Source organism: Cyclopterus lumpus, chromosome 18 (genome assembly GCF_009769545.1).
Source record: "Cyclopterus lumpus isolate fCycLum1 chromosome 18, fCycLum1.pri, whole genome shotgun sequence".
Lineage (NCBI taxonomy): Eukaryota > Metazoa > Chordata > Actinopteri > Perciformes > Cyclopteridae > Cyclopterus > Cyclopterus lumpus.
The window spans coordinates 7,974,316-7,998,257 of record NC_046983.1 but is presented as its reverse complement, the minus strand read 5'-3'; the positions used below and the strand labels follow the sequence as shown (position 1 = coordinate 7,998,257).

Sequence of the window (23,942 nt, the reverse complement as noted above, 5' to 3'; positions counted from 1 at the left end):
AATATTGCTGATGGGACTTATTTTCTTCCTGGAGGCCATATTTACTGCATCGTTTCTCATTTAGCAAACAAGATTTAACAACAAATGAAAAGTAGAATAGATGATCAAGCACATTTCAGGGAAAATACTGTATGCGCTGTGTTTCAGGTTTTTTAATGAGCTTGCAAGGTAAACAGAGGTCACGACAGATGTGTAGAGAAGGTGACATCATTTAATTATACTAGGTGATCAGATGGAATCTCAGTGATCCTCGGGGGAGAAATGAGTCGTGGCAGCAGAGTAGATAAATACGAACAGGACAAACAGAAACAACTGAAGATAACACATTACAAGAAAATAACAACAGAGAGCTATACATGAGAATAATGCAACTGTTGAATAAAGATAAATGATGTGGGCTTAAGAGGGCCAAGCTGGAAAACTACTTTCCTCTATCCTCTGAGCCATTACTGGCAAATGTACAGCTGGGAGAGGGTACTTCATTTTCAAATCCTTTAAATAAGGGTTGTAATTATCTGCTTGTGTGTGTGTGTGTGTGTGTGCGTGCGTGTGTGTGTGTGTGTGTGTGTGTGTGCGCGGATGCAGAGGGAATACGTCTACCACCGAAGCCCATGAAAGATTAATGTTGAGTAACCACTGGAACACTGCCGCAGCCAAGGTGAGCCTTTTGTTATTGCTACAAAACGGTACGAGGAAAAACCTTGGTTACATGTTTTTTTTCTTCTTTTCTGCTGGAATATGCTCTTTGATTTGAGTCTGGGAGCAAATGTGGTTCTAACTTTCAGACTTGTCGCCTTGAAATTACGTTTCAGACGACTGCTTTGCGACGTAATGCCAGGAAAACATCAGGAAAACATGCCAAATTCAAAGTATTTGGCATTGTCAAAATATTTCCAAATTATCCACCTATAATATATATGTATAATATATTAAATGTGTTTCCCTGCTATATTTATCTGTACAATATTTGTTTTGTACCAATCTATCACGTCCAACCACTTCTCTATGTGGGCTTAATAGCTGCTCATCCTCCGCCGCCTAACTTCCACCCGTTGCTCCCGCCATAGTTGTTATGACCACTAGAGGTCAGCGTTCTCTTCTTGTATTCGTATCGGATATCAATCATGTGAATAGATGATAACCGTCTTCGGAATCAGCCCATATCTATGAGACTGATCAACACTGATGAGGCCCATTCAATCGGATCATAATATCAAAAAGTGACTCTTCACTATGGCCTAAACCTATGAATTCTGTGCAGTCGATAAATATTCCACAACAGCCACTGATTTCTACATTTGCACCATTAAAACAAAAATATTGCATCAAAGGAAGTAGTGTGTAACATTTAGGGGGATTAATTGCAAGCAATGGAAAATGATATTCATAGCTATGTTTTAATCAGAGTATAATCCCCTGAAACTAAGAATTAAAGGGTTTTCATTCGCTTAGAAAAAGCCATTAATATCTTCAAAGGGAGCGAGTCGTTTTCCACGGAGTCCACCATGTTGCACCACCATGTTTCCACAGCAGCCCAGAATGGACACTGGCTTTAGCGAGAGCCGTTACCGTTTAGTATTGTCTGAAGGTATTAAACGGTCCCCGGTGCTAAATTACTGAAGTATTAATAAGCTTAACATTACTGGTATTTTTATTCATACTTTTTAATTGTTTTGCGTCATTTATCACTTAGTTCTTGATAAACTTCACTCAGAAGTGTTTAATTATTTACATTTGACGTGAAGTAATTCCTTTGCACAAGCTCCTCCTCCACCATGCCGCTAGCTGTAACTCGCATTGCATTGTGTTTAAAATACGCCCCACGTGAAGTAATCAATCCAATCAGCAGAGCCAGTTGGCTCCATGACTCCATTGGTTGGTTCACACTCTCGTCGTTGAGGTTAATGTGAAGTTTGGGAACAGAAGTAGGAGGAGAAGTAAATACTGCGATCGCTACGATCCTCCAGAAAGTAGCTAGTGGACGCCTTCGAGATCTAAACTCCTCCGATCGCCCACTCCTACTGTGGAGACCACCTTTCTAAACCTCACATAGTCACTTTTTTTCCCCTCACTTTATTTCAGTCCAATATTTACTGTCAGTTTAGCTCTCTCTTACTTTTCACCAAATCCCAAAGCTTATATTTGGCTCCATAGCTTCCCTATAATCGGCAGCTAGTTGTAGCTGTATTCGTCTGCCTTTTGGTGCTCGGTGTGTAGACTGCAGCGTGGTTCTCCAGAGCTTTTTTTGGTTGTTGCTGAAAGTGGCTTCCTGCTGCCTCTGGTAACAAGCTGATAAGAGCTGTGAAAGTCAGCCAGAGGCATTCAACCAAAACAATGAGCTGAAAGACGCTAGAGCTCTTCATACAGCGGAGCTGAACTGCAGAATGAGGTGATCCTTTCCTGTGCCCTTGTTTTGACAAGTGGAGTTTGCATGTTCTCCCCGTGTCAGCGTGGGTTCCCTGTGGGAACGCTTCCTCCCACAGTCCAAGGACATGCGGCATGAATGGTTGCCTGGCGACGGGTCCAGGGTGTAACCTGCCTTTTCCCAATATCAGGTGGGATCGGCTCCAGCCCCCCCCCAACCCGACCCGCGACCCTGAGAAGTTCTAAATGATATTGTTGTACTTTGTTATACTCATCTATAGTTCTAATCAATCTAATGATTGAGAAATAAAAGATTGCATTTCTGTTGATGCAAAAACGTTTTGTGGAATTTGTGGTTTTAATGATGTATTCATATGCTGATAAGAGCTAGTGTTAGGAAGTTAATCTATTTGTATTGCTGTTAAAAACAACTGGACTCATTCAAGTTCTTCAACAAAAACTGTACACAAGATTACATTCAAACACATCATGATAACTTTATTAATGTACTCATTTTTACTTTACAGAGGCTGAACGTCTTCTCCTGCAGATTTCAATACGGATGCGTGGCTCACATGTGGAGCATCACCAGGGCTCAGCGGCTGGTGAGCATCAAAGCCGATCTCCTGATTGCATATTTATTTACTGAAGATCGACCGACAACGATCTGCAGTAACGATGGTTACCACTACGATGGTTTAATGAATCCAAGGGGGGGATCCGTACGGACCACGGCACAACTACGGTCCGTTACACCTTCCTGCGACGCAGAGCACAAACCTCTGGGGTCAGATCAGTCTCAATAATTGCAAATGCACACAGAAGGATTTACAAATAAATTAGACTCACAAATGCACGCAGAACGACGTGTCTGTGTTTATTTATTTGTCAATCGCACTGCATTTGTTTGTGGATTGCTTCACATCTGTGTGCGGATTTTGTGAGACTCCCCTGCCGTGGATAGATTCGCAATTTAAAACAGACCTACCTGTAGCCAATCAGATGTCGCCCTCATTTTCAACCAATCACATGAGCGTCATTCGCTTTATTTGCGCCTTAGAGGGGCGTGGCTTATTTCCGTGGCTTTACTCCGTGGAAACAGTTATAACTTCCGTCATCCACTATTTCTGCTTTATACTTGTTGTGGACATCCCATAAACGTCGGAACATCTAACGCCCTCGTGTTTGGGTTCATAACATTAATATCATATATATATATATATATATATATATATATATATATATATATATTTATACATAACATCACCCGTGGGCTCACACAGCTCGATGACTTTCACCGACGACGTCTGAATGACAGCAGGCGAACTTTTCGCTTCGCTCTATTCGCGTCATTCGTGCCGCGCCAAGATTTTCTACAAGATTTACAAGATTATATTAAACTTTCAATGACTTACAACAATGGGGGGGGGGTGTACATTAATTGTGTATCCCTCTGCAAATTGCGCAACTGTAACGCTGGCAGCCCCGTGGGGAGGGGAGGGGGAGATGCGCTCATGTGATTGGCTGAAAATGAGGGCGACATCTGATTGGCTACAGCTAGGTCTATGTAAATCAAACATATTTGTAAATTGTTCTGTGCGCATTTGTAAATCGTTGTGTTTGCATTTGTAAGTCTCTCTGTGTGCATTTGCAATTATTGACACTGATCTGACCCCATACAAACCACCCACACGCTCATTATGAATCTTTCAAGAAAGCACTCGTAATAAATTAAACAACAACAACAGAGTTCCCCCCCTTTCTCCCACAGTCCCAATGTGCTGCTTCAACGACACAAAAGCAAAAAAGTGAATTTTGACCACGAGACCTGAAATGGCACCGAAATATATTTTCAGAACACGTCGACATGTTCGAGTAACGGATTTTACGTTGAGGTTTCTTCTTTGACAGCTTGCTGAAATCCCCCTCACCCTTCGGGGGACGATGCGGGGCCCTTGTTCCCTGCTCATGCTAACGGTTGCATAACAGGGCTCGGCACGGCATCTCTCCGGACCCTGAGGGCAGCGAGCGCAGAACATGCCTTCCTCTATTTCTGTTCTGCTTCTTCTCTCTCTCTCCTCTCTCTCTCTTGTTCCCAATTGCACAGAACAATAGCAGAGCGGGAGGTTTCAGGTGAGAAGGGGGGGTAGATTCCTCCTCTACTTTGTCCTCCCATCCTTTCTCATCTCAGAGGGCTTTTCTCAAACATTTTTCTCCTTTCACCCCTCCCCTCCCTTCCCTCTCTCTTTCCCTGTCGTTCTTTCCCTCAGTGAAAATGGGTCACCTTTCTTTTGTCAGGAGAATGTCTGGGTAAGTATAACCTCTATATTCTGTGTGTGGAGGTTTTTACTGTCTAGGGGGAGGTTCCGAGCCCTGAACAAGTCATGTGCAAGGACCATTTTCTGGGCCTCATTAAGGGGAGGCTTGGTTCTGGGCTGGGGTTTTGGGGGTTGGGGTTAGGTTAAAATATGGATTGGGGCTACTTCTAAATATACAACACTACACTACACAAGACTTTTCCTGATAAAAATAATTGTTGTACTATAAATGAAACTCTGCTCCTATACTGTATATAAGCAGGCTTCAATAAAGCCTTCAAAATAAAATATAATTTGACATGAAGCATTTCAAATGCTTGTCTTTGATTACAAATGAAAGTAGTAGAATACATCATGAATTATTCTTATTATTACTGTAGGTGAATATGTAGCATCAGTTGGGCGAACCGAATGGTGTCAGTAGACGGAGAATACATCTTCTTGTTGCAAACAAAGTCAATGCAGGTGCGAATAGATGCAATTTCACACCGGGCCGCCGTTTGCTCCTTAAACAGTTTCAACATGAGCGAGAAGATTTTGTGGGACGCTGAGTTATTGCATAAATATACAGGGAATTGCTTGTAGAGATTTAAAACTGGGGCTCATAGATTTCTGCAACTAAGAAGGGCTTTGAACTTGACTCCTGCAGCATCTCACTGCAATGTGTGCTTGTGGAAGTGAGCCGCTGCTAGAATCAAGGACGGACATCGAGCAGTGTGTGGAATGATGTTCACGTACTGCACACACACCGTGTACGTCAGGGTCCGTGCGTTCTTTTCCAGGCTCACTTTCCATCGCTCCACCCGAGAGAAACCCCGAAAACCTCCTCGTCGACCGGCAGTGTGCAACGCGGGCGGCGTCAGATGGACTTTGAAGTGAGCGCGCCGATGCGCTTCAAACAAGGTCTCGCACACTTTGCTAGGAGACAGACTGGAGGGGAAAAAAATAAAAATAAGAGCTTTTCCCTGCATCCTGATAGAGTGCACTCTGATCTACCCTCTGTGTCTTTGTCTATTCTTCCGTCTACCTCTCAAATCTGTGCCTCATCTCTCTCTGCACATCAATGCCAAGCAAACTCTCTGGAAGCACCGTCTGAGCTGTTTCACAAGTTGTGTGGCGCACAAGTGCGAGTGGGGAACTCTTTCAAGCAGACCCGACCCGCAGTTTCAGACGAAATATATATATATAGCGGTTTCTCAGCCTGTCATGTGACGCTGTGTGTGTGTGAGCCTCGTAGCCGATACATCAGGTGACTTAATCGCTGACATTATACTGCAGTAAGGGGACTTATCCCCAAATGGAAATGAGGTGCAATTAACACATTATGTTAATTGCACCTCATTTTCAGTATTGTAAAACTGAATGAAAACTCTAATCTAATCTAGATTACAAAACATAGTTGACCCAGGAAACAGTAGAAAGAAAATAGATAAGGGGACCTTGAGTCATAATACCACAACATGTACACGGGGACGTATATTCCACAATATATACCGTATATGGACTGGCACGCTGTCCCTGGTGATAGCCAGCCCAACGTGCACACTCTGCTATGATGCTAATCTGATGTATAAACTTTGAAACCAACCCAATGTGTGTCAACAAACCGGGCATTGAAAATCATTCACCACGCATCACGACTTTAAGACTTTAAAGGCTCACAGCGTGACTACTGCACGTGCTGACCGTACCGAAGTGTAGAGGTAGCCCTCGCTGTTCATGGCGACGTAGAGCCCAGTCTTGGTGCTCTGGATGGCCACGATCCGGAGCCCCACAGGAATCAAGTTGAACTGCACTGCGGGGTAAAAAACAGAAAAAAAAACAGACAGGGAAGACGGGTGTTAGAGCAATCATTCTCTCTCCTAAACGCTCACAGTGCTTCCTCGTGGCATTAAAATGACAAGTGCTCTCCATCTGTCTCCTATTTCATCCTCCCTGTCGTACAGTATATCTGTCAGAGGTGGGAATGTGTGTGTGTGTGTGTGTGTGTGTGTGTGTGAGGACGGGAAGGATTAAGAGAGGAAGATTTAGGAGGTATGAAGTCTGGTTGTCTGGTTGCACCGGAGGTCAGAGAAAGCTGGGAGAGACAGGGAGAGAGAGAGAGAGAGAGAGTCAGAGAGAGAGAGAGAGAGCATTGCTTGGCAGAGAGCTTTAAGAATTCAGTACATTAGAAAGTGACATCGCCTGAGCCTGCTTTGAATTCATTCCCTCGGTCCCGACACAGTGAACAGCACTTTCTGATGCAGTTTGCTGGAGCCCCCTTTCCTATGGAACCTTGGATTTCTTATGTGCATAGCTCTCCATATAAACTACCTTCAACTCAGCCACTGGAGCAGCACACACACACACTGGGCGGGTATCTGTTGTCTGAAGTGGGCTTCATTTGTTTCCCCTCCCCAGACCTCTGTTGTGAGTGTGTGCCAATCTGACAGCGCCTCATAAGATGTGACATGGTGAGTTGAGTGATAGCGACAAAACGCCAGCTGCTCCGTGGTCACATTGTCACGATGACCAAAAACGCTACCCGTGACGAGCCAGGTCCCCCGGAAGCATTTGGATTAGGGAGCGATTCTGAAGGCCGGAAGAACACGGCGGTAGAAGGACTATTAGGATTATTTCAAGGGATATTTCAACACGTTGGGAAATATCCGTATTTAGTTATCGCCAAGGAATTAGCTAGGGACCGATGTGCTGTAAATATCGCCCTGGAATCTTGTTAATCTGGTCGCCGATAAATTGTTCCAGCACGCGACTCTCCGTCACTCCCCGACGCGTGTACGGGTTTGCTCTTTTGCCCTCTGTTATGTAAATGTCTTGTTCAAAAAGACTGCGCAAATAAACGTGCCCTGCCTGATGTTGTTTATGGTAATCTGAATGGATTGAACGAGCAGCTCGAGCCGCACAGCTCATCCAGAGGCCCGAGAGCGGTGCCAGTCATTGCATATCATGCTCGGCAGGAAAAGGGCGTTACCAGAAATGTTTGACATGTTGGGTCAAGCTTGAAATTATTAATACTTCTTGTGCCTGAAAACAATAGTTTAGATCTATGTTTTAGGTCAATGAAGACCATGACGTATGTTTGAGAGCTCTGCACACACGTCTGCACAACTCTAATAAATTGGCTACCAGAACTTTTCAGTCACGAGCAGATAAAGCTGTCAAGGCATCAGCTTTTAATACAATTCTGGTCAGAAATACCCAAACCAGCATCACCGTGATGCAGTTTGCGGCTTGTGCTTTTTTTTTTCTTCTTTTTTTTTTTTTTAGTCCTCTGGCAAATTAGAAGCTTGCATTATAAAGTCCCAGCGCGGTTGTCAAAATGACGGATCTCTTATGCCGATGAGAAATTAAGTCTCAGGAGCACGTTTTAGATTCATGGAGCCATTAGCTGCTATTAAACAAATCAATTTCAAATCACAAATTCTGCCAACATAATGGATGGAAGTGAAGTTATCAGGTGGGGATAGAAAGTCAATGCTGGCCAGAACTAAACCAAACGGAAACCTTGTCAGAACTATTGAGTGTTGCGGTGAAGTACTTAGGCAAACTTAATTTGTCCTTTTTTTTTAACGCAAATTTTGAAATCTTTCATTCTATTTCGGCAATGTGTGATTTAAAAGGGAAGAAAGTTGTGAACAATTCACTCACATCAACACAATGAACAGGAATGACGTCTGCTTCCGTATGAATGACACACAACACAACACAGATGGAGATGTGGGTCCAGTTTGACGGTGCAGATGAAGGTAATGAAAACTGTACATGCTCCTCCCCACCCCCCCCTCATCCCCTCACGCCCTTCCTCTCGCTCTCTCTCTTTCTTCAGGGCCCCGCCTCTATTTGCACCATCGATCCGCGCATCTCAAACAGTCGCTTTCGCACACGAACAAGGTGTCAATCACCAAAGAGCGCGGCCGGGACGACAAACAGAGAGGGGCACGAGCGCATCGACTGACTCCTTCTTGGCCTCCTCGTTTCCTTCCCTCTTGTTCCCCTACTCTCTTACAGCAGCCCTGGTGACCCGCCATAACCCGCCGCACACCGAGACACGCACGGGGTCCTTGTGTTAATACATTAAAAAGCTTTCAGCCGAGCCACGAGACTGATGGTATAGCTTCGTCAGCTCGACGGGCCTTTAAGGCTTGTAATGAGCTCTTCCAATGAAGTTATGAATGTCTTTTGCCATATTTTCAGACGTTATCACCCAAAAGAAATGTGTTTTAATCCTTGAACAGAATTCTCAATTTGAATGAAGTGATTCATCGTGAAATGCGTTGACCTTATTTCTATTAAATCAGATTTATTTGATGAACACAATTCTGCCTGGGGAGAGCAAACGTGGTAATGTTGTTGGTGAAAGGCTCAACACCAACAAATATTGGACTTTACACTCTGGAGTTATTGGAAAATGTTTGGATTGCACACGTCGCAATCCATCCTCTAGAATCCAATCCTACATACAGTATAATACGACACATATTAGCGTCGCCTAATATTTTAACCTGCAACTGGGCAGAAATGCCAGGAATAAACATTAAATGTTGAACCTGAATTCTAACGTCGACGTTATGAACGAGGCGTCGGAGCTCGCTACTTTTCGGTTGCAGCCCGACTCTTTTGATCCCGGTCTCCCTCCGTCCTTCAGTTCATTTCCCCTCTGCAACTCACAGAGGAGGTCGCTTGATTAATCAAAGGTCTTTTGAGGGAGACACTGAGGGAATGGGAGGGAGATGAGGGAAGGGAAATTAAGGGGGAGGGAGAAGGGTGTTGCCAAATCAATTCCCACAAGTCAATTTGAGGCTCGAGATCATCAACACAATAAATAAACAAGGAGAAAATGGAGATGGGATGAGAGAAAGAGAGAGGGGGGGGGGGGGATAATAGCAGGACACAGAGCTAAGCTGTGCAGAGGGCATCTGCAGGCCGGCCCACTGGGCTGCCGCTCTGCAGGGTCGTATTGTGTAGCCCAGTTGGACTCTACTGGAATGAGAGGAGGATTACAGTCATCTGTGAGGAGCCACACTGAGTTTCACTTCTGGACGGGCACCAGTCGTGCCTTTATCCCCCGCTAGAAAGACGCTGACAGGGACGAAAGCGTTGCGGTGTGATGGTTCGCTCGGCGGATAGAATAAAGATATCGGACTGAGTGAGACCGAGCGCTCTCTTTTTTTTGAAAGCGTCCTCAAGTGAATCCTCACCGTCAGCAATAGAACCAGCAGCTTCCCAGAAGCTGAACGTAGTTGAAATTCAAATTTCCTTTTCACAGCCTTTAAAATGACAGTAGTAGACATCACCCAATTCCATACTGCATACTAATGTTATATATAAAACAAAACTCACAGGACAGCCGACCGTCTTTGCAGTCAAGAAATTGATAGCATTTTTCTCAATGCGGAATGATGCAATATGGCCCTCCAACTAATATCCATCAGGCGGTGGTGACCTTTGACCTCCACAACCAAGTCAATGTAACATAGTCAGAACATAATTTGTGCACTTTGATTTTGAGTATGTAGTATATGCAATGGGCACAAAGCGCACGTCAAAGTGATCTGTATTGAAAGGCTGTTCCGAATCAATACAAGTAGATATGTCTATGAATATGAATAAAAGAGTAAATGCCATTTACCGTACCATAGTCGATAAATGCCCTGTAAATTTATATTTTTTATAAGCGTCGAAAATAAAAATAAAACCTTGGCTTGCAAAGGTAAGACGTGATAATTATGGGGTTCATTAAATCTCCATGGTTCATACGAATTAGAGTGACCTAAATCCTCCCGATCCCGTGACAGTCCCTTACTCCAAAATAACGTCTACAGCTCTGAGATCAGTAAAAAGCATCCTTGAACTGACGCAAACAGGTTGATCCGCTCACACGCTGTCAGGCTTTACGCCTGATTTCCCTCGTGGTCGACGACTCTGATGACAAGACAACTACCTTCTCTCTCCAGTGATTTAACTTCCACCTCTTCCCCCGGGCCTCCCTCTCCATAACGGATTCCTCTGGGCCTTTATCTGCCTCCCTGAAGGTCCATCTGTCTCCTCCACTCCTCTCGTTCCCTGCTGCTGTCGGTCTTGTCGCCGTCCCCCCCGTCGTGAATTAACAACCTTTGTCTTATCTCACTCTGTTTTTGTTGTCGTGTTTTTTTTTTTGATACGTCCCAACATTTCTCTTCCTTATTTGCTCCCTTTCAATTCCCTCTCCGCCTGCTGTCCTTCTCCCCGTCCTGTGAAACCAATACTTTCCCATCAACGTCCATTCATCTTTGTCCCATTTTACCCCGCAGCCTTCCCTTCTCCTCGCTTGGTATTCTTCATGCTGCTCCTCATCCTCACGAGCCGGCTGTGGTACTCCTTTACCGTCTCCACCCCCACCCCCCCCCCTCCCCCTCAGCGTTTGCTTTCGATGTTCAACATTTCTTCCTCCCTGAATGCGCAGAGCAAAGTTTCCCCTCTCATCTTGCCTTTCAAGTCTTTTAATTTTTTCCCCTCCCTTTCTCTCTCTTGGCGCTGTGAGAGGGAGCAGTTATCGAGCACTGGGGGAAGTTAGACGGCGAGGAAGAGCGGTGAAGGAGATGAATAAGTCCCTCCAACAGTGGGAGGCCCTGCAATTACAGTGGATGCATCAGACTTTTTCTCGTGGACTTCCCGTGTACACACTGAGAGTCAATAGCTTTCTTCCTCCCCCCCCCCTCTCCCCTCCTCCTCCTCCTCTTCTCTCCTCTTCTCTCCTCTGTCTTGCAGTCTCACTCGGGGTCTTTTTCTCTCTTCCTCGACAAATAACCGAATCCAGTGGCAATCACACCAGCGGGCTCCATCCCTCATCGCTTTATTTTCGGTGCATTTATTCTCTCCGCGCCTCATTTTGTGTGTTTTCTTTTTATCTTCCTTCAGCACCTTTGAAATCTGTTTCCTTCCCCGTGTGTTTCTTATATCTGTTGAAGAGCCCGAACCCTCCAAACCGCTGCTCCGTCCTTGACTGACCTCTGTTGCTGCTGTCACTGGACCTGCAGTCGGTTCTATTGACCCGACGTCTGTCACGCGCATCTCTAGTTCATTGGAATCACATATGTGGTTTTCTACGTCTGGAAGTTGCAAGCACTATCAAACTTTGATAGATAGATAGACAGATAGACAGATACTTTATTTATCCCCAGGGGAAAATTTGTTAAAAATCTTAACAAAGGAACTTTGTTGTTGTTTATTTAGTCATTAATATTTAATATTTAATAGTTATAAGAGAAGCATTTCAGATTTGAAACCACATGTTCAGGGGCTTTAAAGCTGTAATTCCTGTGAACCTCCAAAGGGGCCAAACTTTCTTCAGATTTTTCTATCGTCTTTGAACATTTTCCAAAGCCTATTGCTCTAGTTTTATTTAGATTTTTAAAACAACGTTTTTATTTTTGCACCTTACTAACCATAGTTTTTTCCAAAGTGAGTGCGTAAAGTCAGCTGAATTGAGAATTATGGCTGCTTAAATGTTAAGAAACTGCATTCAAAAACTAAAAGTCTTCACAGCACTTGGGTGTGATTCATAAAGTGCTAAAACGTGCAAAGTGTGGTGCTTTAACAGCACGGATATGAATCTCAACTCCCTCCCCAAACTCGTCTGCCCTGCTTTCATCCCTCTTCCAGTTTTATTACATAACAGCTTGGAAGAGCCAAGAACAGAGGAGGAGAGAGGGGAGGGGTGGGGTGGGGGTGGCAGCTCCTCTGACCTCCCACCAGAGGGGGGAGACACAGTGATTGAGGAGCCATCAGCTGTGTGCCAGCTGCTCCATCCTGCCCTCTCTCTCTCTCTCTCTCTCTCCCTTTCCTCTCCGTCACCCTCACATCTATCCCCTCCCTCTCACGTCCTCTCTCTTCCTCTGCCGATACGTCCTGTATCGCCGGCTCAGTTTTCTCTGAAAAGAGGTGACGAGAGGCGGTCAGGGGGGCACCGAGTCCCCCTGCGGGACCATGTCGCTCCTGCTCCCTGCAGGTCATTCGTTTGGTGTCACGACAGCGGGTCACAAGGGAAGTCCGGGTCAGAGGGGAAAAGGTGTGTGTGTGTGTGTGTGTGTGTGTGTGTGTGGGTGATGAAGAAGGAGAGGGAGGAGAGAGGGCTGCAACTCTTTTTAAAGGTCACCTGTACTTTTGGAGATTTTCTTTTGTACATTGGTGTGCACCAGTTTTTGTTCAGACACATTTATCCAAGAACTGCGTCAGGGCGAGGGCCTCAGATATGATACACACCGTTAATTATTCATCCCACTTTACTGCTGATTTCTTTTTGGGGGTTTTCGTGAGGTAGAGCGCAACGTGGAGACAAATACAAGCAGCTGTCTAGGAGTCTGTGAACTACCGCAGAGCGTAAACACAACTTCCTGAGACACCTTTGACCTTTGGTACACACACATGCACCCATTCTTCCTGATTAACGAAAGGTTATTAATAAAAAGGCTGAGATGATCTGAATGAACTTCTTTACAATTGGTTTTGTGAGTAATATGTTATCATAACGAAGACAAACAACGTCTCAAACCATAAACAGTGTTTTTAATAAAACCTTTAAGACTAATCGTATAAAACTAAACATATCATATAACAGGGGATGTAAAATGCCGACTGGATAATTGGCATCTGCCCCAGACTTCAAGGGACTGGAAAAAGCCCCAAGTTTACTGTCTGGTACTTTATGGTAATATGATTAATCATAAATGTATATGGAATACCGTAAAAGCACCACTAAAGCGAGATGTTAACATGACACGAGGGCTTGTTTTATGACCTTGAATTTGTCTTAATAAAAGATTCAGCGTTCAATCCAGGACTGCATCTTCCTCACAAGGTGCATTTTCCTTTTAAAGTATTTAATTCCATTTACGCCCAGCAGTGGGGTCAGAATGCACGTGTTTTCTATTGACTGTAAATAGCAAAAAAATAAATAAAAGAGAGAGAGAGGGGAAATTGAAATGCACAGGCCAGTCCCAGGCCAGTCTCGGCTGCCAGGGAGCTGACGATTAGCCTGACAGTGAGCGTGTTACCGGACATGCTCACACAGCTGTTTCTGCCCTTTCAATATTCCATGCGGTCGCGTAGATGACGGTGCTGCTGATTGATACTCAGTTACAATGATGTCAATCACTCAACGATTCCGACATGCATGCATAAATAAGCGGATCAAAAAGTGCGCTGAAGATTTTCTCTCACGTGATTGGCTAATACTTTCTCCCCTCGAGCGGTGGTCACGCGATAACTGCTGCGTTTGAGAGAGCCGTCTTGAATCTATAGGTGAAAACTTTACGCAAACGACAAACCGCGAGGTTCCAATCGGCCGGACGCAACGTGGAAGTCACGAGAAGCGTGGACAAATGTCGAGGGAATACCTAGAATAATATATCAATTCTCAAGGTTATCCCCACCTGGTAACACGCACGCTGAAATATAAACTGAGGGAACCACAGCTGAAAGTCTAAGTTTGTTTTTTATATATATTTTTTCTTTCCTCTGTAGATTGTAAATCCCAAATTGTGCAAACTTCATGTTTTCTATCCATTTTTTTCCGTTTTGACCGAAAAAGCAGAAATAATTGCTGCGTTGCCACATCAGGGAAATCCTTTAATACAATATTGATCTCTCCGGGAGCGTTGGAGGGAGTCCAGGAGATCTGATGTGTTTGGTCAGTAATCACCCAGGTGAAGACCCCTCTCAGTGTGTGTGTGTGTGTGTGTACGTGTGTGTGCAACAGAATACCACAGCAGGTTTTTGTACTAATGGGCGGAGCTTTAAAGTCTTGATTCAGATCCTCAGAGGATTCTCTGCGAACATTAAGTTAATTTAAAATACTGCAGTTACAAGCTGAGTGCATATAGTCACCCCCAAAAGAGTACGTTATGAGCGTGAGATTTGTGGAAAAGTGAAACCACAGCATATTCAGGTATAAAACCAGAACGCTTGTCAGTGTTGAGTCCTTTTTAAATGTCCTTTTGAACGTGGAGGCAGGTGGTATACATGACAGAACTATGAGGTACAATCTCTCCATCAAACCAGCCGTCTGATCTCTCTCCGTCTGATTGTTCACTTACAGAAGGAGCTGCTTTCGTCCTTTGTGCCTTCCATGGTGCCATCCGGCAGCATCTGGAGGTAGAAACCGTGTCTGCAGTAAAGCCGTGTGACGATGCCCTTCAGCTGGGGCTCTGCAAACACAGAGTTAAACACACGTTAGCAACCTGGGAACACACACACGCACACATCTACACACACACACACACACACACACCTGTCAATGCACCTTTATTAATGTGCACCCTCACCTATGAGTATGCACATTGACTAAACAAGTGGCAGGTCTTGATATTTGCACTGTGTAGTCAAAGAGTGTGTGCGCTTGAATGCATCTTGCGTGTGTGCGTGTGTGTGTGTGTGTGTGTGTGTGTGTGTGTGTGTGTGTGTGTGTGTGAGACCGTGGCTTTTATCAGGATTGATGGGATCCCGCTGAAGAGAAGCATCTTTCACGGGTTCAATTGAGGCAAACCAGGATGTTATTGCACTGTGTGTGTCCAGTGTGTCAGTGTGTGTGTGTGTGTGTGTGTGTGTGTGGTTACACTCGTGCACGTGTGTGGGGATGCTTGCAGAGCAGCTGCCCGCCGCTCCACGACAGGGCGACCACTTCAAACATGCGAGCCCCCTCATCAGAAGGGGACTTTTTGAAGGCTCAATTAGATTATTGTTATTGCTACGACAGCACATGGGAAGCTTGTGTGTTGTATGTTTTTTAAGTGTATTGCTAGTTTGAGTTGTTTTTTTTTACATGCATTTGTTTTGTTTCAATGGGTTTTAATTTGTTGCTGTTCTTTTGCGTAATTAAAAAAAAAAAAATAGTCAAATGATCATTTTATTCACAACTAAGCTGTGACTTCTCCATTATTATTTTTCTTCATGGATATCTGGGGTCACGTAATACCGTCACGCCCAGAAAGCTAAGTGTTCAGTTTGGTTAGTCGGTCTGTTTGTCAGCAGGATTAAAGAAGGACTGCTGGCCCAGTTCTCATGTAACTTGGTGGGAGGGTGTAGCGTGGGCCAAGGGGGAACCCCTTACGCTTTGGGGAGGATACAGGCATTATGGAAGTGTCCTTAGCAGTGGTCTGTGCTCTCTGGTGTAGTTGAAAGTGAACAGGCCCCAGTTTAACCGGTGTCGTTATTTCTGTTTGCAGGTCGTGATCATTTGATATGAATAAAACCTTTATGGTAGCTATGCCTAGAAATATGAACCCACGAGCGCCCCGTAATACAACCCCAGTTGTGCACGTAAACAGAGCAGAAAGCTCCATTTCCTGCTTGTTAGATGGTGAAAGCTCAAGAAGCAAACAAGAGCAACTTAGCCGCCATACTGAAAGCTCTGCAATACCAACTGGCGCCGCTTGAACATATCAGGCATAAGTCGCTGTTTCCTCCTCAAACCTTGTGTGTGTGTGTGTGTGTGTGTGTGTGTGTGTGTGTGTGTTTCTTTTCCCAGGCCTCACACGCATGACTGACGGAGCGCTATTTCACTCCGAAGTGCTGAGGGAGACTAAATAGTGGATCAGAAGGAATGTCAGAATGCTGAAGTGTTTCCACGATCAAGTTTTAATGAGATGCATCAAATATGGATGAGGACAGAGAAGTACGGGGGCAGCTGGCATTCGGCCCTCAGTTGACAGCAGGGGTGTGAGAGCGAGCGAGCGAGTGAGGGAGAGAGAGAGAGAGAGAGATAGAGAGAGAGACATACACTGCAAAAGGTATCCAGAATAAAATAAATAAATAAAATAAATGTCCCTGAAGTATATGGAAAACATTCTCATGGTATTTGTTGTGTGTTACTTACGTGTGCTGTAATTACATGTAAGCCATGAAAAATAAAAAGTCAAAATTCTTCAAAAAAGTCTAAATGTTTTTTTTAATTAATCAATGAATGTACGTGAAGTGTACACTGTGCAGTTTTGAGCTGTGCACTCATACAACACGGTTGTATTCTTACTGTTATTGAAACAGATAATAGATTATGGTAATTATTGCATGCAGTGTGTTCCTGTTGCAGAGTAATGCTCGTCTGTATCCATCGTGTACTTGAAGGAAAGTGTTTGACTTGCCCTCTCAAAGACTTAAGACTTGACGTGGGTTGGGTTTGCAAAAAAAAAGACTTGTCAGCTCCAGTTTTTTTTAATGATATGAATCATTTGTATTTCAATTTAAGTGTGAGGGAGTTTCAGAAGCAGTGAGACGTTTCAATAAATACTTGAAGCACACTTCAGTAGACCCCCCCCCCCACTGCCACCCCCCTTACACACACACACACACACACACACACACTCTCTCTTTCAATGTGAAGCTCAGAAGTCCCCTCCAGAGGACATCACAGACTCAGTAGTACTTTCCATGAAGAGCAAATTGACCTCATTGTCTTACACAGGTGGAGTGCTCCTTTAAATGAAAGGTTTACATTATGCATTTTACAAATTTAATGCAATATACCCCTGGATTTTTTTTGTTTGATTTGTAATTATTGATATTCTATTGTATGCTATTGTCCCTTCATATCATCATATGTCTCACTCTCTTCCCTTCGACATGAGTCCTCTCACTCTCCATAGAAGGTGGCAGAATGTTAAGTCCATATTCGACTGCAAAGCTCACAGATCTTTCTGCAAACCTCAAGGAGTTGTAGAATTGAAGCTCATCAGGATTTGAGATAAGCCTCGACGTCTGTGAATTAGTCAAAGAACTACTGCTGTATAATCCCCCCTTTCGTTCTGACACAACATGTTTGGAGGCTTTTCATTGGAGGTTCTGGCCTCGGCAGCGAGATTGAGTCGCTGTAACTACAAAACAGATAAAAGCTCATCGGTCCATCGCTGGCTGACTAGACGCAGACGGTCAAAACGTTTGGAGCAATCTGTACTGGCCTGCGTGTTAATCCCAAATTAAGCCTCAGAGCACATACATCTGCCAGAGTGCAGAGCAGAGCTGAGCAACAAATGCACAGGAAGAGGCTGAGGTCAACCTTTAGCGTGACTCCGCCCCCACGCACCCCTGTTGGATAACGATGCTGTGATCCACAACGCGATGCTCGGCGGCCGTCCAAGACAACCGGTGCGTGTACAGAGCCGTCACAAAGAAATAAGGATAACACATTTTTAAAAATGAAGAAATAAAGATTTTATCCACATGGCAGTGGGACCTCTTTACTGCTGTACGACGTGTACGACATGTTTCCTTAAATTGGATTTTAATAAATTCAAATATATCACTTTGCTTACAGAATCCTGCAACACATTGAATCTCAACCCCCGTATGATGAACCCTGTCAAATCGTCAGATTGTTGCCAACACACGTCATTAGGAGTTAGAATCAGTGAGAGGGGAAGATGAGATACAACGTTGACGTGTGTGTGTGTGTGTGTGTGTGTGTGTTCATGCATGATGAGAATTGGTGCGTTCAATCCCACAGACATTCAATGCCAATTAAAGAGTGACCTTAGTAAAGAGCAGGATGAATTTGACTTAATAAGAGTTTTAACCATTAAAGTCTGAACCCTGCGGCTGGCCGATTGCTTCACGGCAGACGACAAATGGGCAGCAGTGGTGTTACTTTCACCCCCACGGCAAAACTCAATGTGTGTGGCTGTGTGTGTGTGTGTCTGTGTGTGTGTTGGACACCTCCAAAAGATTTGGCTTGGCTGAAGAAGAAAAGATGGTCTGCCAAGAACTGGTTGTCATGACAGACAGACACACACACACACGCACACACACACACATTATTGGACACCTTTTTGTCTACTTCCCCCGACCAGCTCTTTCTTACTTTTCCTCTCAAGTGTACCCTCACTATTTAGGCTGCAGCAGCCCAGTATCGCTAGGAATTACTTCCACATTTGGACGATCCGGAAGGGCACAATTTATGACCAGTTCAATCCCAGAATGGGAAGTGGTGTGCCCGAAATGGAGCCAGGCGGAGAGTAAGAGTGTAGAGGTCAGGGTCATTCGGAGCCTAATGGCAAATATTTGTCCCTGGAGCCACCCAGTAAGCTTGATCTGGCTATGCAGTACCTCTCGTTTCTTTCCCCATTCACCCTCCTCCTCTCCCTCTCTGCTTCCCCATCTCATCCCCAAAGATGCAGATTTGTTTTTTAAGAGAGAAAGAGGGTGGAGGAGTAATGCATCGGACAGAGCAAGGTGATGGGAGAGAACAGTGGCGTCAGCAAAGCATCTCTTAACAGCAACAGCGACTCTGAATGACTGGCACGTCGTTCAGAGGAAATTGGGACGAAATAGAGGTATCGAGGACGAGATGAAGGAGAGAAAGAGGACTCTCTGCCTTTATACATGTGTCCCGCAGGTAGTCAGTTCACTTCAGCAGCACTGGGATACACTGATGACTTGTTATTGATGTTTCATTCAGCCGACGCGGTGATACATATTTTTCCTAGGGACTGAAGTCTGTCAAACCACTTGAAGCTGAAGGCACTGCAACAATGTCTGATTATTATAGGTCCATCTGTTTGCCGGGACGGCGTCTTAAAATGCCGATGCAGTCAGACTCCGGGGAGAACAGATGTGCTACATCACTGACGCGTGCCTGATGAATTATGGCCATTGTAGTTCACAAACCGTTTCAGCGTTTGGCCGTGCATCACTGCAACCCCGAATGGATCACAGAGCGTCTGCGGCTGGTATAGTTGAGGAGGGAACACTGTATAAATAAAGAAATGTGATACTCTCAGAGATACCGTTCTATACTTGACTTTATGAAGAAGAAAGTTCCAAAGAAGAGGAACTGAGATGCATAACTCAAGCACACCAGTGCTACCGTTACTCTTTTTTCATTGGCAGTTTTACACTAAAGCATCATAACTCCAAAAACAACCTCAGTGTAGTAGCAGCTGCACATGGCCATAAAGCTTTACGTTTAAAGTTTTTTAGCTTTACTTTAGGCAACAAAACTACTTGGTTAGGTTTGATTGTGTTCGGGTTCAAGTACGTATGTGTGAAAATATGCAACTCTTAACAAGTTAACTAAAATGGTCATTTAATGGTCTGTTGGATGCTGTATTAGACCTCATTAGAGTTAACTGCGGGACCTAATAATTAATATTTAATGTATGCCAACTACAAAAACAGAACACTGAAAATAAGTGTATTACAGTAAATAGGCTACTGTATAATATTTGTATGGAGTGTGGAATTCAAACATGGACTCGGTTTCTTCCAGTTGCAATAAAGATGATGCAACAGCAAGCCCCCTACATCAATGTAAGAGGGTTTGCTTCCCTTTCGGACTTACTGAAAATCAACGTGTTTTTTCATCACCTTTCACATGTTTCCAACATGGAGGAACTGCTGTGGCTCTGCCAGTGTAGCGCGTATTGTTGACGACCGTTTCTCCGGCAACGAAACAAGACTAGTCCGATATTCAGCGACCGGCGTGCATCTGTGGAATCCGCTTACTGTGTCCCCGGATGAGTCAAGCGGTATCACCCACAGCCTCAAAGTGTTGATTTGAATGCTCGACCTGCACGCTAACATCTAACACTGTTCTGTTTCGGCCAGTTATGTTCTGGCATAAGGAATTCATGGAAGAAATAAACTAAATTGGTCTGCAATCCACCAGTAATTAGACAAGAAGCTGCGGCAAACGTACGTAGGCATTCATGAAAAGGCTTTATATGTTAGTGTTATTTTCAGTTGGCCGTGTTGCTTTTGAAAGGAGTGAAAATCCGTTAAAATATGTTAAATGCATGACAAAACGATGGTTTCCCTGACAAACAAAGTAGACTAAAACCAGACAAAATCAACTTCAGATGTCCAAATGAACGCTCCTTCCCGCGGCCGTTTCCTTTCCATTCGCAGGCTATCAAAGGAAATGGAATCGGCATGTTGTAACACACAACCCTCAGTCAACCAGCTGCCAGGTTGTCCTCTGTGCTGCCCGCCGGGTGGAAACAAAGCCGAGCAACGGAGCGGCAGCAGTTTACGGTTGCATGCTGTGAACTCCTTCCCTCTACTGTTGCCACCGTGCAGCGCAAGGGCGCGTGCTTGTGCGTTCATGTTTTTGTGGCAAAAGACAACAAAATAAATCAACTTTGAGCTTATCTGTTCCTTCCTCAGCCGGTGGACAAAGGTCATTGCTGTATAATTCCCTCTAATCAAATATAGCACTGTGGGCAAATTCCTGCTTGGTTGCTGCTGCTTAACATGCCATGCTTCTGCACACTGGTCCCAGAAACACTTCTGAGCTTTCTCCGAAGTTAATAAGCTTGTTACTCCCCACTGACTCTAATATTGTCTTTCTCACCACTAGCATGAGCGGCCTGAAGCTATTAATCCATGGACATATGGATTTTACAACTGCTAGTATTTCATCCCCCAGCATTTATTGCATCCAACTGCTTGACGGCAGCCACAAAAGCAATAACATATCCTCTATTGAAATGAGAACAAGTGGAGTATGGGACGGAGATCCTTCTCACATCACAGTGAAGCTTTTTTTAGTTTTTCTTTTGCATTTACACTTCAGGATTCAGGATGAGAAGGCATCGTATGTGTTCTCATATTTTCATATTTCACCATTCACATTAAGTGCACAGCTAAATTGCATGAAATTAGGGGCTCACAGTGGCCCCAGTTGACAGTGAATAATGTGTGTAAAGGTGGGGAGAGCCTACATGGTAATGGCCATATTTACAAGGCCCATCAATCATCTCCAAACCGCCAGTGGCCTCATCCCTCATAGGAGGGAGATAGAGAAAGGGGCGGGACGCCTTCAAAACAAGCTTCTCTCTCTATCCCAATATGATTTACACAAAGTGACACACGTTTTGCACGCTGTGTGACTGACCGAGGAAAAGTAGCCGAAGAACAGCAAGTACATTATCAGGCTTTGGCTAAAGTGGAGAATGAAAATAAGTACTTCGTAACGGTAGATCAAGGCGACATCTGTGGAAATCTAATTCTGACATGTTGAAGTCTGTATTCCTGAAAACAAGCGGCAGCGTTGGTACAAACGGCAGAGACAAGAGCTGCCTCTAGAAATACTGGAAGTAAACACACAGAGCATCTTAATTTATGTCAACCTCAGCACTCTGGCTGTAAGAATATTGTATTTATGTAAAAGGCTTACAACTGCCATACTGTAAAATGAGTGGCTCTGGTCTATATGGTCTGTCTTTTCCATGTTATAACAATGCGGGTAGCTTTGAAGCCATGATATGAACATGAATGTAGAAATATGATGCATGTGAAGCGATTACATTTAGGAGAGACCAACGGCTTAATTACTTTCAGAAAGCTTAGTCCTGAATACAGCAACGTAGTCCTAAATACAATATAGTCATAACTAAATACAGCATATGTAATCCTAAATACAACAATGTAGTTCTAAATACATTAATGTAGTTCTAAGTACAACAATGTAGTCCTAACTAAATACAGCAATGTAGTCCTAAATACAACAATGCAGTCCTAATGTAGTCCTAAATACAACAATGTAGTCCTAAATACGTAGTCCTAAATACAACAATATAGTCCTAACTAAATACAGCAATGTAGTCCTAAATACAACAATGTAGTCCTAAATACGTAGTCCTAAATACAACAATATAGTCCTAACTAAATACAGCAATGTAGTCCTAAATACAACAATGTAGTCCTAATGTAGTCTTAAATACAACAATGTAGTCCTAATGTAGTCTTAAATACAACAATGTAGTCTTAATGTAGTCCTAAATACAAAAATGTAGTCCTAAATACAGTAATGTAGTTCTAAATACAACAATGTAGTCCTAAATACAACAATGTAGTCCTAATGTTGTCTTAAATACAACAATGTAGTCCTAAGTACGTAGTCCTAAATACAACAAAGTAGTCCTAAATATAGCAATGTTGTAAAGTACTGATTTTGCCAGAATTAGGTTAATTGGTGTGGAACATCACCAAGTTTTCTTTTTTGTATTTTGGTTATTAGAACATACACCAAAGTATGTGGTGAGATGAAAAAAAGAAAGAAAGAGAAACCACTCCACGCACATACGTAGAGGTCAGGGAGAGTGAGACGGTGTTGGATTAATTAGAGAAGCAACGAGTGAACTTTTCAGTCCGTGCACTAAAGCTTAAAGATTTAAAGCTTAAATGAATGGCCTAATAATGAAGTCACAGGGAGACCGAAACAAAAGCAGCAGCTGCCTCAGAAGTGAGAGAGAGAGAGAGTGTATACGGAGAGGACGATAAAGAACAAGATTGAAAATGGGATGACAAGGAGAGAGAGTGAGACAAAGAGGGTGGGCATGAATCAAGGAGGGAGGACGACAGTTTGGAAAAGCAAAAAGAAAGATACCCGTAGGGGTGGCTGTGTTTGTACAGGCATGTCAGACCGGGAGAGAGAAGAGGCAAAGGAATGACTGAAAGAGAACGAGGGGTGAGACAGGCCTAACCTGGGTCAGAGTGGGAAAAGTGGGTAAGAGGACAAACCACAGGAGAAAAAGAAAAAGATCAAGGACAGAAAACAAGGCAGGGAGAGAGAAAAGAGAATGGAAGAGAGACAGGAGGAGGACAGAAATGGTAGAAAGCAGCGAAGTGAAAGCTGAACTTACGTAGTCCTATACAACGTGCCGTAACCTTGCCAACAAGACTGTTTATGGTCTTTCAACATCCTACTTGCAGAAGGCATCATTGGTCGGTGCCTTCCAAAAGCCTTTCTGATCGGCCACCTCTATGATTATGGCACAATAACTACCTGGTCATGGTTAGGAAGGTTATATATATATATATATATATATATATATATATATATATATATATATATATATATATATATATATATTCATACTTTTGTCTTGTGGTCATATGGTTTTAACATGGGTTGTAAGGGGTACTCGTGTATCTTAGAATATGGACGGTAAACCATGGGGGAAGAGTGGATTACCAGCCAGGCAAAGCAGTCAACTCCGCCAGGCTCACTGTGGTTTATAATTGAACATTTGAGATGTACGCGTCACTAAAGCACTCTATCCGCTGACATGATAAGAAGGTGGGTCTTGCTTTATTACCTGTGTCAAAGTCTTTATCGTTTCAGTTTTCTGCTAGCATGTGGAATATCTTCATAATCATGAGTTCAATCAAACTAACATGCAGTAAATCATGAGGCCAGGTAGTATTGAAGCCTGAGAGTCTACACAATGCAAAGACAGTGGAGGGACTTTTTGGACTTAATGGGGGCTCATTAGCTCAGTTTTGGCCCGG

At 43.9% G+C, this 23,942-nt stretch overlaps 1 protein-coding gene across 1 annotated transcript in view; it reads right to left on the bottom strand.

The window, feature by feature from the left end:
• fgf11a (fibroblast growth factor 11a) overlaps window positions 1-23,942 on the bottom strand; it is a 64,888-nt gene that overhangs the window by 16,660 nt on the left and 24,286 nt on the right. The window contains exons 2-3 of the mRNA XM_034557773.1: window positions 14,756-14,866; window positions 6,374-6,477 (exon numbers count right to left, since the gene is read on the bottom strand). Coding sequence (XP_034413664.1) covers window positions 6,374-6,477; window positions 14,756-14,866 — 215 coding nt within the window. The remainder of the gene's footprint in view (window positions 1-6,373; window positions 6,478-14,755; window positions 14,867-23,942) is intronic.